At 57.5% G+C, this 14,814-nt stretch overlaps 1 protein-coding gene across 1 annotated transcript in view; it reads right to left on the bottom strand.

Annotated features, from left to right (window-relative positions):
• DAGLA (diacylglycerol lipase alpha) overlaps positions 1 to 14,814 on the bottom strand; it is a 93,713-nt gene that overhangs the window by 16,565 nt on the left and 62,334 nt on the right. Inside the window, exons 8-13 of the mRNA XM_054171967.1 lie at positions 10,699 to 10,833; positions 9,784 to 9,861; positions 7,315 to 7,439; positions 5,933 to 6,089; positions 5,176 to 5,259; positions 4,979 to 5,056 (exon numbers count right to left, since the gene is read on the bottom strand). Coding sequence (XP_054027942.1) covers positions 4,979 to 5,056; positions 5,176 to 5,259; positions 5,933 to 6,089; positions 7,315 to 7,439; positions 9,784 to 9,861; positions 10,699 to 10,833 — 657 coding nt within the window. The remainder of the gene's footprint in view (positions 1 to 4,978; positions 5,057 to 5,175; positions 5,260 to 5,932; positions 6,090 to 7,314; positions 7,440 to 9,783; positions 9,862 to 10,698; positions 10,834 to 14,814) is intronic.

Below are 14,814 nucleotides of genomic sequence, written 5' to 3'. Positions count from 1 at the left end.
CAGGAGCCAGCAGTGTGCCCAGGCAGCCAAGAAGGCCAAGGGCATCCTGGCCTGCAGCAGGAACAGTGTGGCCAGCAGGAGCAGGGAGGTCATTGTGCCCTGTGCTCAGCACTGCTCAGGCCACACCTTGAGTCCTGTGTCCAGTTCTGGGCTCCTCAGTTTCAGAAGGACATTGAGAGACTTGAAGGTGTCCAGAGAAGGGCAACAAAGCTGGGGAGGGGTCTGGAGCACAGCCCTGGGAGGAGAGGCTGAGGGAGCTGGGGTTGCTTAGCCTGGAGAAGAGGAGGCTCAGGGGAGACCTTCTTGCTCTCTGCAACTCCCTGAAGGGAGGCTGTAGCCAGGTGGGGTTGGTCTCTTCTCCCAGGCAGCCAGCAACAGAACAAGAGGCCACAGTCTCAAGCTGTGCCAGGGGAGATTCAGGCTGGAGGTGAGGGCATGAAGAAGAGTGTGGCCAGCAGGTCCTCCTCTGCTCTGGTGAGGCCCCAGCTGGAGCACTGGGTCCAGTTCTGGGCTCCCCAGTTCAAGAGAGACTGGGAGGGAGTCCAGTGGATGCTCTGAAGACACTGAGGGGCCTGGAGCAGCTCTGTGAGGAGCAAAGGCTGAGAGCTCCAGCTCTGTCCCTTCAATCCAGGTTACTGATGAAGGTTTTGAACAAGACTGGACCCAATACAGACCCCTGGGGAACACCACAAGCTCCAGGCCTCCAACTAGACTCTGCAGCACACAAGACTCTCTCCACACAAGGACACTCTACAACCTCTCTGGGCAGCCTGCTCCAGGCCTCCAGCACCCTCACCCCAAACAACTTTCTCCTCAGCTTCAGAGGCAACCTCCTGCCTGCCACTTTGTGCCCTCTGCCCCTTGGCCTGGCCCTGGGCACCACTCAGCAGAGTCTGGCCCCAGCCTCTTGCCCCCCACAGCTCCTTTAGCTCTTGCTGAGCATTGCTGAGCTGCCCTCTGGGGCTGCTCTTCTGCAGGCTCCACAGCCCCAGGGCTCTCAGCCTTTGCTGCTCACAGAGCTGCTCCAGGCCCCTCAGCACCTTCAGAACCCAGCACCACCACCATCACCACATGGCTTTTGCCCTCTCCAAGCCCAAGAGAACTCAGGAGGGCTCCACACCTCTGCCTAAGGAGCATCATGGCACTTGGAGCCGTGGTTTAGGTAGTCAGGAGGCGTTGGCTGACAGGTTGGGCTCGATGAGCTCTGAGGTCTTTCCCAACCTGATGGCTTCAATGATTTTTTTCCCAGTGAATTCCTATCCAAACCTGTAGATTTGATTTCAAAACCAGTGAAAGAGGGTTTGGGGTCTTGTCTTTGCTGTTCCTTTCCCCTCCCAACTGTGGCCACCTCTTCTCTTCCCCTGCCCTTAGCCATTCCAAGCCCTAAACCTTCACTCCCAGCTGCGTGTTTGGATCCAAAGCAGCTCTGAGGCCTCATCTATATTTCAAGTGTGGCACTGGCAGTAAGCCAAGCAATCAGACAGCTTCAGTGGTGGCCCTGGTGGGGAGATAAGGCAGCTCATGTACACATCAAGAGGCTTCTCTCCTCGGCTGCCTGCTGCACCCTGCGTGAAGCTGAGCGCAGGGAAGAGGCCGCAGCAGCCTGCGGGAGGGAACCAGCAGGAGGCACAACCAACAGCCAGCCCCAGGGAGGCAGCTCCTGCATGGCCAGGCCTCCAGACAAGCACAGAGCCATGGAATCACAGAGGGGGTTGGGTTGGAAGGGACCCTTGATGATCATGGAGCCCAAACCCTTCGCCCGGCGCTGCCCAGGGCACCGCCAAGCCCTGGCCCTCAGCACCGCAGCTCCAGGGCTTGGAAAGCCCTCCAGGCATGGGGACTCCAGCACTGCCCTGGGCCAGGCCTTGACAACCCTCAAGGGCAACAAATTGCTCCTCATGGCCAACCTAAACCTCCCCTGGGGCAACTTGAGGCCATTCCCACTTGTCCTGTCACTTGTTCCTTGGTACAAGAGCCCAACCCCTGCCTGGCTGCAGCCTCCCTGCAGGGAGCTGCAGAGAGCCAGAAGCTCTCCCCTCAGCCTCCTTTGCTCCAGGCTCAACACCCCCAGCTCCCTCAGCTGCTCTTCCCCAGCTCTCTTCTCCAAACCCTTCCCCCTGGACCTTCTCCAGCTCCTCAATGTCCTTCTTGGAGTGAGAGGCTCAAATCTGCCCCCAGGATTCCAGCTGTGGCCTCAGCAGTGCCCAGCCCAGGGGGGACAATCCCTGCCCTGCTCCAGGCCAGGCTGCTGGTGGCTTTTGTGGCCACCTGGGCACCCCTCCAGCCACTCTCACCAACCCTCCCCAGCTACCTCTTCCCCTAATTAAATGTGTTCCCAGGCCACTGCATTTCTGTTGGCATTGAAGATGACTTTTGGACATAAAACATTCATGCAGCCTGGCAGCTGAGGAGGCTCTGATCCCCATTAGCTCCCCTGGGGCTGTCCTTTGTCTGCAGATGAATGCTGATAACAACTCAGGCTGAAGCTTTCTTCTGTCCCAGCAACAATGGGGAACAAAAAAAGGAGAAGAAGAAAAAGAGCTAACACAGAGGGCCAAGGAAGAGCTCAGTGGAGAAGAAAGGCAATGAGCTGCCCCTGGCTCAGCTCAGGCACTGGCAGGTGAAGACATCCAACACAAAGCTCCCAAGGAAAAGCCAGCTTCTGCAAGGGTCTCTCCCTGGTGTCTTTTCTGCACAGGGAACCCAGAAGGAATCCCCTGGCTGTCCCTTTGTTCCCTTTTACCTTCTTTCTGCTGCTCACACTGATTGTGTGGAGTCATTTGGACCTAATGGCTCAGTGCAAGCAGAAGTGGCACTGGCACTGCAGGGGACAGGAGCTTAGGAGGCTTTAGAGAGTCACATGGCTAAAGATCACTTTATGTGCCCTCAGCCAGCCAGACCTGGAGTCCTCAGCACAAGAAGGACATGGACCTCTAAAAGCAAGTGCAGAGGGCTTCAAGGGGCTGAGGAGAAGGCTGGGGACAGACCCTTGAGCAGGGCCAGGACAAGGGCTGATGGTTTGGAACTATCAGAGAGAGATTCAGCCTGGGGAGAAGGGAAAGATTTCTGCCCCTGAGGGTGGTGAGAGCCTGTGCCAGGCTGCCCAGAGAGAGCTGGGAGCTGCCCCAGCCCTGGCACCACTGCAGCTCAGGTTGGTTGGGGGGCTCTGAGCAACCTGCTGGGGTTGGGGCTGTCCCTGCTGACTGCAGGGGGTTGCAGTGGATGGGTTTTGAAAGTCCTTTCCACCCAAAGGGACTCAAAGGCCACCAGAAGGTCTCCCTGGAGCCTTCTCTTCTCTAGGCTGAACAACCCCAACTCTCCCAGCCTGGCCTCACAGCAGAGGGCTTCCAGCCCTCCCATCACTGCTGTGCCCTCCTCTGGCCCTGCTCCAACAGCTCCCTGTCTGTGCAGTGCTGAGGACCTGCAGAGCTGGCCCCAGCACTGCAGGGGGGGGGGGGGTCTCAGCAAAGGGGAGCAGAGGAGCAGAATCCCCTCCTTTCAGCTGCAAGCCCCCACAAACCTCCTCCCCCTGAGCTCAGCCCCTCCGGCAGCTGCTGCGCGTCCTTCCCACCGCGCACAGCCTCCAGGTTGTCTCTTCCTTTCCCACCCCGGCAGAGGAGCTTGAGAGGCTGCCAAATTCCTGATGATCTTCAAACTCAGCATGTGTGGCATGCTTCTGCTGGACTGGGGCAAGGGGTCAGCCCTCCAGTAAATGGATTTCAGGCAGCTCCACGCTGATCAGTAACCCAGACACAGAGCACCGGTCTCAGCCCACCCCTCCCCCCCCTGCCTACATCCCTGTCCTGCCAGTGTCCTTCAAGGAGCTTCAGCTTGGCCCACCCCACAGCAGCAGAATTTTAAACAGCTCCTCAAGGTGCTGATTACAACTTCTGAGAAGGTCACTGGATGAAAAAAAAACAAAACCCCACCCCAACCTCATTTGGATGACTCCAATGATTTGGGTTCTAAGTCTCTCTGCAGATGTTTGGCTTTTACTAATTGAGCAGGGTTTAATTAGCAGCCTGACTTGCCCTGCTTACACCCAGGCTTCTGCTTTACCATTTCAAAGCCATTTCAATGCAGTTATGTAAGACAGCAAGCCAGAGGCCCAGCATGGTGGGCTTGGAGCTCTGGAGCTCAGCCAGCCCCAGCCCCCTGCCCCAGCAGGGCACCCCCAGCAGCTTGCCCAGCAGCACAGTGCCCAGGGGGGGTTGCCAGCTCTCCACACAAGGACACTCCACAACCTCTCTGGGCAGCCTGCTCCAGGCCTCCAGCACCCTCACCCCAAACACCTTTCTCCTCAGCTTCAGAGGCAACCTCCTGCCTGCCACTTTGTGCCCTCTGCCCCTTGGCACCATTCAGCAGAGTCTGGCCCCAGCCTCTTGCTCCCCACAGCTCCTTTAGCTCTTGCTGAGCATTGCTCAGCTGCCCTCTGGGGCTGCTCTTCTGCAGGCTCCACAGCCCCAGGGCTCTCAGCCTTCTTGGCCAAGAAGGCCAATGGTCTCCTGGGGGCATGAAGAAGAGTGGCCAGCAGGTCAAAGGGAGGTTCTCCTGCTCCTCTACTCTGCCCTGGTGAGGCCCCAGCTGGAGCACTGGGTCCAGTTCTGGGCTCCCCAGTTCAAGAGAGACTGGGAGGGAGTCCAGTGGATGCTCTGAAGACGCTGAGGGGCCTGGAGCAGCTCTGTGAGGAGCAAAGGCTGAGACCTCCAGCTCTGTCCCTTCAATCCAGGTTACTGATGAAGGTTTTGAACAAGACTGGACCCCATACAGACCCCTGGGGACCACCACAAGCTCCAGGCCTCCAACTGGACTCCGCAGCGCTGCTCACAACCCTCTGAGCTCTGTCCTGCAGCCAGCCCTTAACACCCTCCTGAAAAACAACCTCAAGACCTCTTTTTTTTTTAGGGGGGGGGAGGCTGTAATGAAGAAGCCAAACCATGAGGAAAAGCAGTGGTGGAGTTTGGTTTCATTTCCTCACCTTGTGTCCCAGCCACGTTCCATGGTGACCCTCGACCGGCAGGCGCTCTGCATCCCCAGTGAGGTCAGTCAGGGCATCCTGGAAGAGAAGGAGTCACCACAGCTCAGGTCAAGCCAGCATCATGTGTGAGTCAGGAAGCTCTCAGGCTCTCCTGGGTGTCTGCCAGGGTGTGTGAGCCCAGTGGAGGCCACACTCACCTTTGGAGACAGAGTCCCTCGGATGCTGATGACCACCTTCTTCTTCTCGTGGTCCACAGCCACATAGAAAGGGGTTTCATAGACCTGGAAAAGATCCACTCCTGTAACAAGCAGGGGAGGCATTCCTCCTGCAGTTCTTCTCCTGCAGAGCAGGGTGACAGGTTCTGCCTCTTGGGAAACACTCTTCTGAGTCACCTCATCTTGGGCAGCAGCACACACTTGAATGTGACCAGAGAAGGGCGGCGAGGATGGGGAGGGGTCTGGAGCACAGCCCTGGGAGGAGAGGCTGAGGGAGCTGGGGTTGCTCAGCCTGGAGAAGAGGAGGCTTAAGAGGAGGCCTTATTGCTCTCTACAGCTACCTGAAGGGAGGTTGTAGTCAGGTGGGGGTTGATCTCTTCTCTCAGGCACCCAGCACCAGAACAAGAGGACACAGTCTCAAGCTGTGCCAGGGGAGGTTTAGGCTGGAGGTGAGGAGAAAGTTCTTCCCAGCAAGAGAGGTTGGCCATTGGGATGTGCTGCCCAGGGAGGTGGTGGAGTCCCCATCCCTGGAGGTGTTTAGGAAGAGCCTGGCTGGGGTGCTGGGTGCCATGGTTGAGTTGACCAGATGGTGCTGGGTGATAGGTTGGACTGGATGATCTCAAAGGTCTTTTCCAATCTGGTTAATTCTCTCCTATCCCATTCCTCTCCTATCCCATTCCTCTCCTATCCCATTCCATTTCTGTCCTGTTTCTGTCCTATTCCTATTGAAGCTCCTTACTGCATCGTGGCAAGAGGTGTAGACGATGTCCACCGAGGTCATGTTCTCGTCCAAGAAGTGCCTGCGGATGGCGATGGCGTTGCAGCCGCAGCAGTTGTCCTCCTCGATGGTGACGCTGGGGGCATAGCGGGGCCGGGCCGGGCACAGACAGCAGCACCTGCCGGGATAAAACAAACGGGGCTTGGAGGAAAAGAGGGCTGGGGAAGGGGCTGGCTTTGGAGTGGGACGATGCGAGGGGAAGGAAGGAGAGAGGCAGCGAGGCAGGGGAGCAGCGGCCGCCGCCGCTTGCGGCAGCTCCGCTCCGCGGCAGCAGCGGCGGCAGCGCACCAGCGGCGCTGGCTGCTGCTGCAGTTTTCCTTCCCAGCACCAGAGAGAGCTCCAGGGCAAGCAGTCCCCGAGGAACCAACGCGCGGGGAGGACGGGATCATCTCCTCAAGGGATCACAGAAGGGACCTCGGAGATCATCCACCCCAACCTCCCCGCCACGGGCAGGGACGCCTCTCAACTGGACTCGAAGTCTCATCCAGCCTAGCCTTGAACATCCCCAGAGGGAAGGCAGCCACAGCCTCCCTGGGCAGCCTGGTCCAGACTCTCACCAGCCTAGTGCTGAGGAACTTCTTCCTAAGCTCCAGTCTAACCCTGCTCTCCCTCAGCTTCAAACCATTCCCCCTTGTCCTATCTCTAGACACCCTTAGCTTGCAGAAGAGGAGGCTCAGGGGAGACCTTCTTGCTCTCTACAACTATCTGAAGGGAGGTTGGAGCCAGGTGAGGGTTGGTCTCTTCTCCCAGGCAACCAGAACAAGAGGCCACAGTCTCAAGCTGTGCCAGGGGAGGTTCAGGCTGGATGTTAGGAAGAAGTTCTTCACAAACAGAGAGATTGTCCATTGGGATGGGCTGCCCAGGGAGGTGGTGGAGTCCCCATCCCTGGAGGTGTTTAGGAAGAGCCTGGCTGGGGTGCTGGGTGCCATGGTTTAGTTGATTAGATGGTGTTGGGTGATAGGTTGGGCTGGATGATCTCAAAGGTCTCTTCCAACCTGGTTAATTCTATTCTACTCTACTCTACTCTACTCTACTCTACTCTAACTCTATTCTATTCTATTCTACTCTACTCTATTCTACTCTACCCTACCCCACCCTGCTCTACCCTACCCTGCCGGAATGCAGCTCTAAGGTGTCCCCCTCAGAGTCTTCTCTTGGATCCTGTGCTTCCAAGCTCTGTCCCTCCACTGCTCTAGCAATTCCAACCCCCCCTAGCAGGGGCAGGGACAAGAAACCCGAGGGGTGATGGAAAGGAAAGTGCTGAAACAGCTCCAACTAGGCAAAACAGGAGGGCAAGGCAGAGGAGAAGGCAGGGTGCTGGGGGGGACGGGGCGAGCACTCACGAGCAGGATCTGGCCAGGCGACAGAGTCCACAGGTGGGCTTCCTCATCAGGTAAATGGGCCAGCCATAGGCAGCCAGGGCAAAGAGCATGTAGTAGCAGACCTCCTTGTAGCGCTGCATCTCTTGCTGCAAGAGACAAGGGACTCACTGCACACCGCCCCTGGGGACCCTGAGCTTCCCCCCTGCTCCTCCCGGCGCCGCCGGCAGGGCCACGAGCTGCCTCCTCGCACCATCCCTTCTTCAGGGCAACCTTGCAGCACTACCACCTCGTCCAGGGGGGGCTGAGCACACTGTGCCAAGTGAAGGACTGTCCCAGCAAGCAGTCCAGAAGGAAAGCCAAGCTTGATTCACACAGAGCAGAGCAGAGCAGACTGTGGCCATTTCCACCCCGAGAGGTAGCCCCAGGGAGAAGGGCTCCAGCTCACCGCCACCAGGCAGCTCCCTGCCCTTAGCAGGATGCAGATCTGCCTGCTGGGCTCTGTGAGCTCTGCTGGTGGCACTTCCATATGGAGCTCTGCATGATGCTCCTGGAGGCTGCACTCATCCCTCCAGCTTTGGAAACACCTCACGCTGCCGTTCCTCATCCATGTGGCAGCTCTGCCCCTCATGGAGGGCAGAGCTGAGGCTTTGAAAGGGATCTGTCTAGAGCCTGCTGTACATTAGTGCAGGGGTCAGGCATGGAAACAGACTGCCCTTGCAAGGTGATGGTGGAGTCCCCATCCCTGCAGGTGTTCCAGAAATGTGTGGCCATGGCACTTGGGGGCCTGGTTTGGTGGCCATGGTGGTGATGGGTTGAGGGCTGGACTGGGTGGTGTTCAGAGGGCACTTGGGGGCCTGGTTTGGTGGCCATGGTGGTGCTGGGTTGAGGGCTGGACTGGGTGGTGTTCAGAGGGCACTTGGGGGCTGGTTTGGTGGCCATGGTGGTGCTGGGTTGAGGGCTGGACTGGGTGGTGTTCAGAGGGCACTTGGGGGCTGGTTTGGTGGCCATGGTGGTGCTGGGTTGAGGGCTGGACTGGGTGGTGTTCAGAGGGCACTTGGGGGCTGGTTTGGTGGCCATGGTGGTGCTGGGTTGAGGACTGGACTGGGTGGTGTTCAGAGGGCACTTGGGGGCCTGGTTTGGTGGCCATGGTGGTGCTGGGTTGAGGACTGGACTGGGTGGTGTTCAGAGGGCACTTGGGGGCTGGTTTGGTGGCCATGGTGGTGCTGGGTTGAGTGTTGGACTGGGTGGTGTTCAGAGGGCACTTGGGGGCTGGTTTGGTGGCCATGGTGGTGCTGGGTTGAGTGTTGGACTGGGTGGTGTTCAGAGGGCACTTGGGGGCTGGTTTGGTGGCCATGGTGGTGCTGGGTTGAGGACTGGACTGGGTGGTGTTCAGAGGGCACTCGGGGGCTGGTTTGGTGGCCATGGTGGTGCTGGGTTGAGGACTGGACTGGGTGGTGTTCAGCGGGCACTTGGGAGCTGGTTTGGTGGCCATGGTGGTACTGGGTTGAGGACTGGACTGGGTGGTGTTCAGAGGGCACTTGGGGGCCTGGTTTGGTGGCCATGGTGGTGCTGGGTTGAGGACTGGACTGGGTGGTGTTCAGAGGGCACTTGGGGGTTGGTTTGGTGGCCATGGTGGTGCTGGGTTGAGGACTGGACTGGGTGGTGTTCAGAGGGCACTTGGGGGCTGGTTTGGTGGCCATGGTGGTGCTGGGTTGAGGGCTGGACTGGGTGGTGTTCAGAGGGCACTTGGGGGCTGGTTTGGTGGCCATGATGGTGCTGGGTTGAGTGTTGGACTGAGTGGTGTTCAGAGGGCACTTGGGGGCTGGTTTGGTGGCCATGGTGGTGCTGGGTTGAGGACTGGACTGGATGGTGTTCAGAGGGCACTTGGGGGCTGGTTTGGTGGCCATGGTGGTGCTGGATTGAGGACTGGACTGGATGGTGTTCAGAGGGCACTTGGGGGCTGGTTTGGTGGCCATGATGGTGCTGGGTTGAGTGTTGGACTGAGTGGTGTTCAGAGGGCACTCGGGGGCTGGTTTGGTGGCCATGGTGGTGCTGGGTTGAGGACTGGACTGGATGGTGTTCAGAGGGCACTTGGGGGCTGTTTTGGTGGCCATGGTGGTGCTGGGTTGAGGACTGGACTGGATGGTGTTCAGAGGGCACTTGGGGGCTGTTTTGGTGGCCATGGTGGTGCTAGGTTGAGGACTGGACTGGGTGGTGTTCAGAGGGCACTTGGGGGCTGGTTTGGTGGCCATGGTGGTGCTGGGTTGAGGACTGGACTCAGAGGTCTCTTCCAACCCAAACAATGCTGTGATTCTATTTAGTTTTCTTTGGGGGTTTCTGGATTTAACTTTAAATTCCACTCCCATTTCTTGGGCTTATTCCAGAGAGGGCCAGAGAGGCCTAAGAGAAGCCACTGGGAAGCCCACCACAGGCAGGGTTGTGGTGTGAGGAAGCAGGAGCAGGTTGCAGGAGCAGAAGCCAGGCACTTACTGCGTTTTTCAGATCCAGGTACTTGGTGTTCCTGGTCACTGGCATCCCAGAGAGGAAAGCTAGAATGTCATTGTTTGCCTGTAAGTCACAAACACACATCCAAGAGTTCTGCTCTGGGACACCAAGACAACAGCCACACCTCCACCAGAAAGCCCCTGGGACAACACCTCCCAGGAGCCCCAACCCATTCCCCTCAGCTGGCTCCCACTCTGCTGCTCAACCTCTTCACCACGTCCTGAACCCCACCTCTGAGGGGAAAACTAAGCCCAAGGAGTTTGCTGCTGGCTTGGACAAGCCACAGTTGGCTTGGGAATGTTTCCCTACCCCCCTCCTCGAGTTCCTCCTGCAGCTTGCTTTAGCCAGGTGCTGGAAGCCTTCTCCACATCACGACTGGAGAAGTGATCTTCCCATGTGCTCTGCAAGTACCTCCCACCTCCTCCAAGGCCTCCTTGGGGTCAAGAGCTAAATCTGGATCTATCACCTGCCCCAGAAAAGGCACCAGGCTTCACGAGTTTGGCTCAGTGGTGCCTCAGCTCTTTGGGAACCTTGGAGGAAGGAGCTGCTGGAGAAGCTGGGAATGTTGCTGTCAACTTGACAGCTTCAGTGACTGGCACCAGCCCCATCCTGCAAGAGCAGCAAGGTGTGCAGAGTCAGAGAGCCAGAGAATGGCTTGTGTTGGAAGGGGCCTCCAAGGCTCACCTAGGCAGCCTCCATCAGGCCAAGCTGCCAACAGCTCTGGAGAGCCTCACCTCGAACACCCCGCGAGGACGGAGCCTCAACTGCCTCCCTGGGCTTAGCTGTTCCAATGCTCCTCCACCCTCCTGGTAAAGAGCTTCCTCCTGAAGCTCCCAGCAAGGCAATTGAGAGCAGCAAGATAAGAGAGCACAGGGAGAGGGCTCCTCCTCAGCCACCTACCTCATCCAGCACGGCGCTGCGCTTGGCTCGCTGCCGCTGCCGCAGGAGGACCAGCCCCGCGATGATGTCGGAGGGGACGATGTCAAGGTCCCTGAAGAACTCAGCAAAAAGGTAGGCAATCTCTGAGTAGGCATCCTGCAAAGAGCCCAGGGGAGAAGAGTTGAGGGGGACTGGCTGTGGGGGGGAACCACAAAACAGGCCCAGGGAAGGAGAAGGGCTGCGGCAGGAGCGGCCTCGTTTCTGGAGCGCCGGCTCCCAACCAGCCAGGAGGTTCCTTCAGGGAACACAGTGTCTGCTCTGATGGTCTGCATGGGGCTTATTTTAACACAGGCACATTTGGAGGCTTCAGCTGAGACTGAATTGGTGCTGTGATGGGTGTTTGTGTGGGCAAGCAGAGCACCTCACCAGCAAAAGGGAGAGAGGAGCTATGTTCTCAGCTCTAAGTTGGAAATAAAGCAGAGGAAGTAAGATGAGAACCAAGCAAACCCCAAGCCAAGGGGATCTCAGAGTTGCCCTTACTCCTCAAAACCAATTTCACAGAGCCACAGGGCTGGTTGGGTTGCAAAAGCCCTCTAAGATCACCCAGTCCAAGTGCCAGCATGACACCACTGTGGCCACTAAGCCATGTCCCCAGGTGCCATGGCCACACGTTTCCTGAACACCTCCCCGAGGGCGACTCCAGCACCTCCCTGGGCAGCCTGTTCCAGTGCCTGACCACTCTGGCAGCAATGAAATTGTTCCTCCTGTCCAACCTAAACCTCTCTTGGGGCAACTTGAGGCCCTCTCCTCTTGTCCTGTCACTTGTTCCTTGCACAAGAGCCCAACCCCCACCTGGCTGCAGCCTCCTTGCAGGGAGCTGCAGGGAGCCAGAAGCTCTCCCCTCAGCCTCCTCTCCTCCAGGCTCAACACCCCCAGCTCCCTCAGCTGCTCCTCCCCAGCCCTGTTCTCCAGACCCTTCCCCAGCTTGGTTGCCCTGCTCTGGCCCTGCTCCAGCTCCTCAATGTCCTTCTTGGAGTGAGGGGACCAGAGCTGACCCCAGGATTCCAGGAGTGGCCTCAGCAGTGCCCAGGCCAGGGGGACAATCCCTGCCCTGCTCCTGCTGACCAGACCCTGGCTGATCCAGGCCAACTGAACCAAAGCTATTCAGGGGACACACTGATTTTGTGGTGTTGAACAGTTTACCCCTGCTCTGGGATCATTTTATCCCTTACTCAACCCAGAGCTCACCACCCCAGGCACAGCACAGAGAAGGTGACAGCTCTGAAGCCAGCCCCTGATCAGTGTCCACAGCTGCTTTGTCGTTCACCATCCTGCCCTTTGCTATGGGATTTGGAACAGTCAGTTGCAGGAAGCAGGTATGAGGCATGGGAGGTGAAGGAGCTGACCAAGTTACCAAGCTCATACAAACACTGAGGCTGGAAAAGACCTTCAAGAGCATCAAGTCCAATTGTTCACCTTGGACTACATCCAAACAAAAGGGGTTGAGAAGGAGAACCTGGAGAAAGGTAAGATTATGAGCCAGCAGTGTGCCCAGGGGGGCAAGAAGGCCCAGGGCATCCTGGCCTGCAGCAGGAACAGTGTGGCCAGCAGGAGCAGGGAGCTCATTCTGCCCTGTGCTCAGCACTGTTTAGGCCACACCTTGAATCCTGTGTCCAGTTCTGGGCTCCTCAGTTTAAGAAGGACATTGAGAGACTTGAAGGTGTCCAGAGAAGGGCAACAAAGCTGGGGAGGGGTCTGGAGCACAGCCCTGGGAGGAGAGGCTGAGGGAGCTGGGGTTGCTTAGCCTGCAGAAGAGGAGGCTCAGGGGAGACCTCATTGCTCTCTACAACTCCCTGAAGGGAGGTTGTAGCCAGGAGGGGGTTGGTCTCTTCTCCCAGGCACCCAGCAGCAGAACAAGAGGCCACAGTCTCAAGCTGTGCCAGGGGAGGGTCAGGCTGGATGTTAGGAAGAAGTTCTACACAGAGAGAGATTGGCCATGGGGATGTTCTGCCCAGGGTGGTGGTGGAGTCACCATCCCTGGAGGTGTTCAGGAAGAGCCTGGGTGAGGCACTTGGTGCCATGGTTGAGTTGATCAGATGGTGTTGGTTAATAGGTTGGACTCAATGATCTCAAAGGTCTTTTCCAACCTCTGTTCCCTCTCTGGAGACATTCAAGCCCCATCTGGATGTGTTCCTGTGTGCCCTGTGCTGGATTCTATGCTCCTGCTCTGGCAGGGGGCTTGGCCTTGATGATCTTCCAACCCCTGACACCCTCTGATCCTGTCACAGCCTCACCCTGACCTTTCAGCCCAGGTTTTCACAGCACCCCAAAGGCAGGCAGCTGCAGCTGTGCCTGCAGAGGGAGGCTGAGCTGTGCACTTGAAGGAGGGTTGATCTTCAGGCCAAGATCTCTCAATCTCTCCTCTTTGATGGGTAAAAAAACACCCCACCACACTGCAGATCCCTTCCTCCAGCAGCAGTCCTGCAGGAAGTGACCTACCTTCCTTTATCACTGACAGACCCCTGGAGTGCAAGGTGACTTCCTATCCTTTGTCACTTGCCCACCCAAAAGCAAGCCAAAGCACCATTAAGAATGGGATTGGAGGTGCCAGCTGTGCCACTGAAGAGCCAATGGACCAGCATTAACCTCTCCAGTGTTTCAGCTGCAGTAGCCTTGAAGTGCTGACCCCATCCAGCTTTGAGCAGCTCCTCTAAGCACCACAAGAAGTGCAAACAGCCTCCAAGTGGGGGCAGGGGCAGAATCCATCAAGCCCAAGTGGCAAGGGCAGCCCTTCACAGCCTGACCAGAGGAAAAAGCCAAGTTCAGCCTGGTCTAGTGGGAGGTGTCCCTGCCCAAGGGATCTTTGAGCTGTTCTGTGATGCTATGAACCTATGAACCAGAAGAGCTCTCCTGGACCACCTGGAGATGGCTTGATGATTGTGGTGTTCTTCTCCATGCCCTGAGCTGGAAGATGCTATGATGCTATCAACCTCTGTGTTCTGCTCCAGGAGAAGAGCTCTCCTGGACCACCTGGAGGTGGCTTGATGATTGTGGTGTTCTTCTCCATGCCCTGAGCTGGAAGATGCTATGATGCTATCAACCTCTGTGTTCTGCTCCAGAAGAAGAGCTCTCCTGGACCACCTGGAGGTGGCTTGATGATTGTGGTGCTCTTCTCCATCCCCTGAGCTGGGAGAGGGTTGATTTGGACTGGAGATCAGGAAGAAATGCTTGCCAGGGAGGGTGGGGAGACACTGGAAGAGGTTGCCCAGGGATGCTTCCTCCCTGGAAGTGTCCAAGACCAGGCTGGATGAGGCCTTGAGCAAGCTGGGCTGGTGGGAAGTGTCCCTGCCCATGGTGGGGGAGGGTGGAAGTGGATGATCTTTGAGGGCCCTTCCCACCCAAGCCATTCTGTGCATCTAGGAGCATGGAGCTGGTAGAGCTGGTGGAGCCTTTAACATTGCAGGCTTCACTCCAGCCCCTGAGAGCAGATCCAGCCCCACTCTGCAGAACTGTTTTTCCACCCCAGAAGATGCCAGTCATCTGCTGGAACACTTTTTACCCCCTCCCCCCTCCCAGGAAGGCTGGGAGAGGCAGGGATGATGGCTTCATTTCTGCTCCCTTAGACACACACACACACAGGCATTCATTCCACAGCCTGTCATGCCAGGACACACAAAGTCAGAGCTTGTTTCTGCAGAAGAAAAGAGAGGCTGGAAGTCACTCCAGCTGAATGTAAAAATGGAAATTCCACAGCAGAAGGAATGTGGAGATCTGCTAGCTGGCTGCTTGTCTCCTGAACTCAAACACAAGAGGGGGAACAGAGCTGCTGGAGAGGGAAGGTTGGTAAGAGAAGGGGAGGGGGGGAGAGGGGGGAAGGGAACCCAGCTTGACATGAAGAGAAATATTTTGCATTCCTGAATAAATCAGAATTGTTCAGAAATCAGGTCACTGGGAGGCCTCTCAGGGCTCTCCAGCAAGGCTGCAGCACCCATCCTCCACCCTCAGGCCCAGCACCTCCGGGCGAGGTGACCTGGTTGCACTGGCGCTGGGAGCGACGATGCCTGAGCTGCGGTGGCAGAGGCCAAGCAGAGGAGCACTGAGTAACCCCTAAGGAGATCACAGGCTCATGATGGGGCT

The sequence above is a fragment of the Dryobates pubescens genome, chromosome 22, assembly GCF_014839835.1.
Source record: "Dryobates pubescens isolate bDryPub1 chromosome 22, bDryPub1.pri, whole genome shotgun sequence".
Lineage (NCBI taxonomy): Eukaryota > Metazoa > Chordata > Aves > Piciformes > Picidae > Dryobates > Dryobates pubescens.
This window is presented reverse-complemented; position numbering and strand designations above follow the sequence as displayed.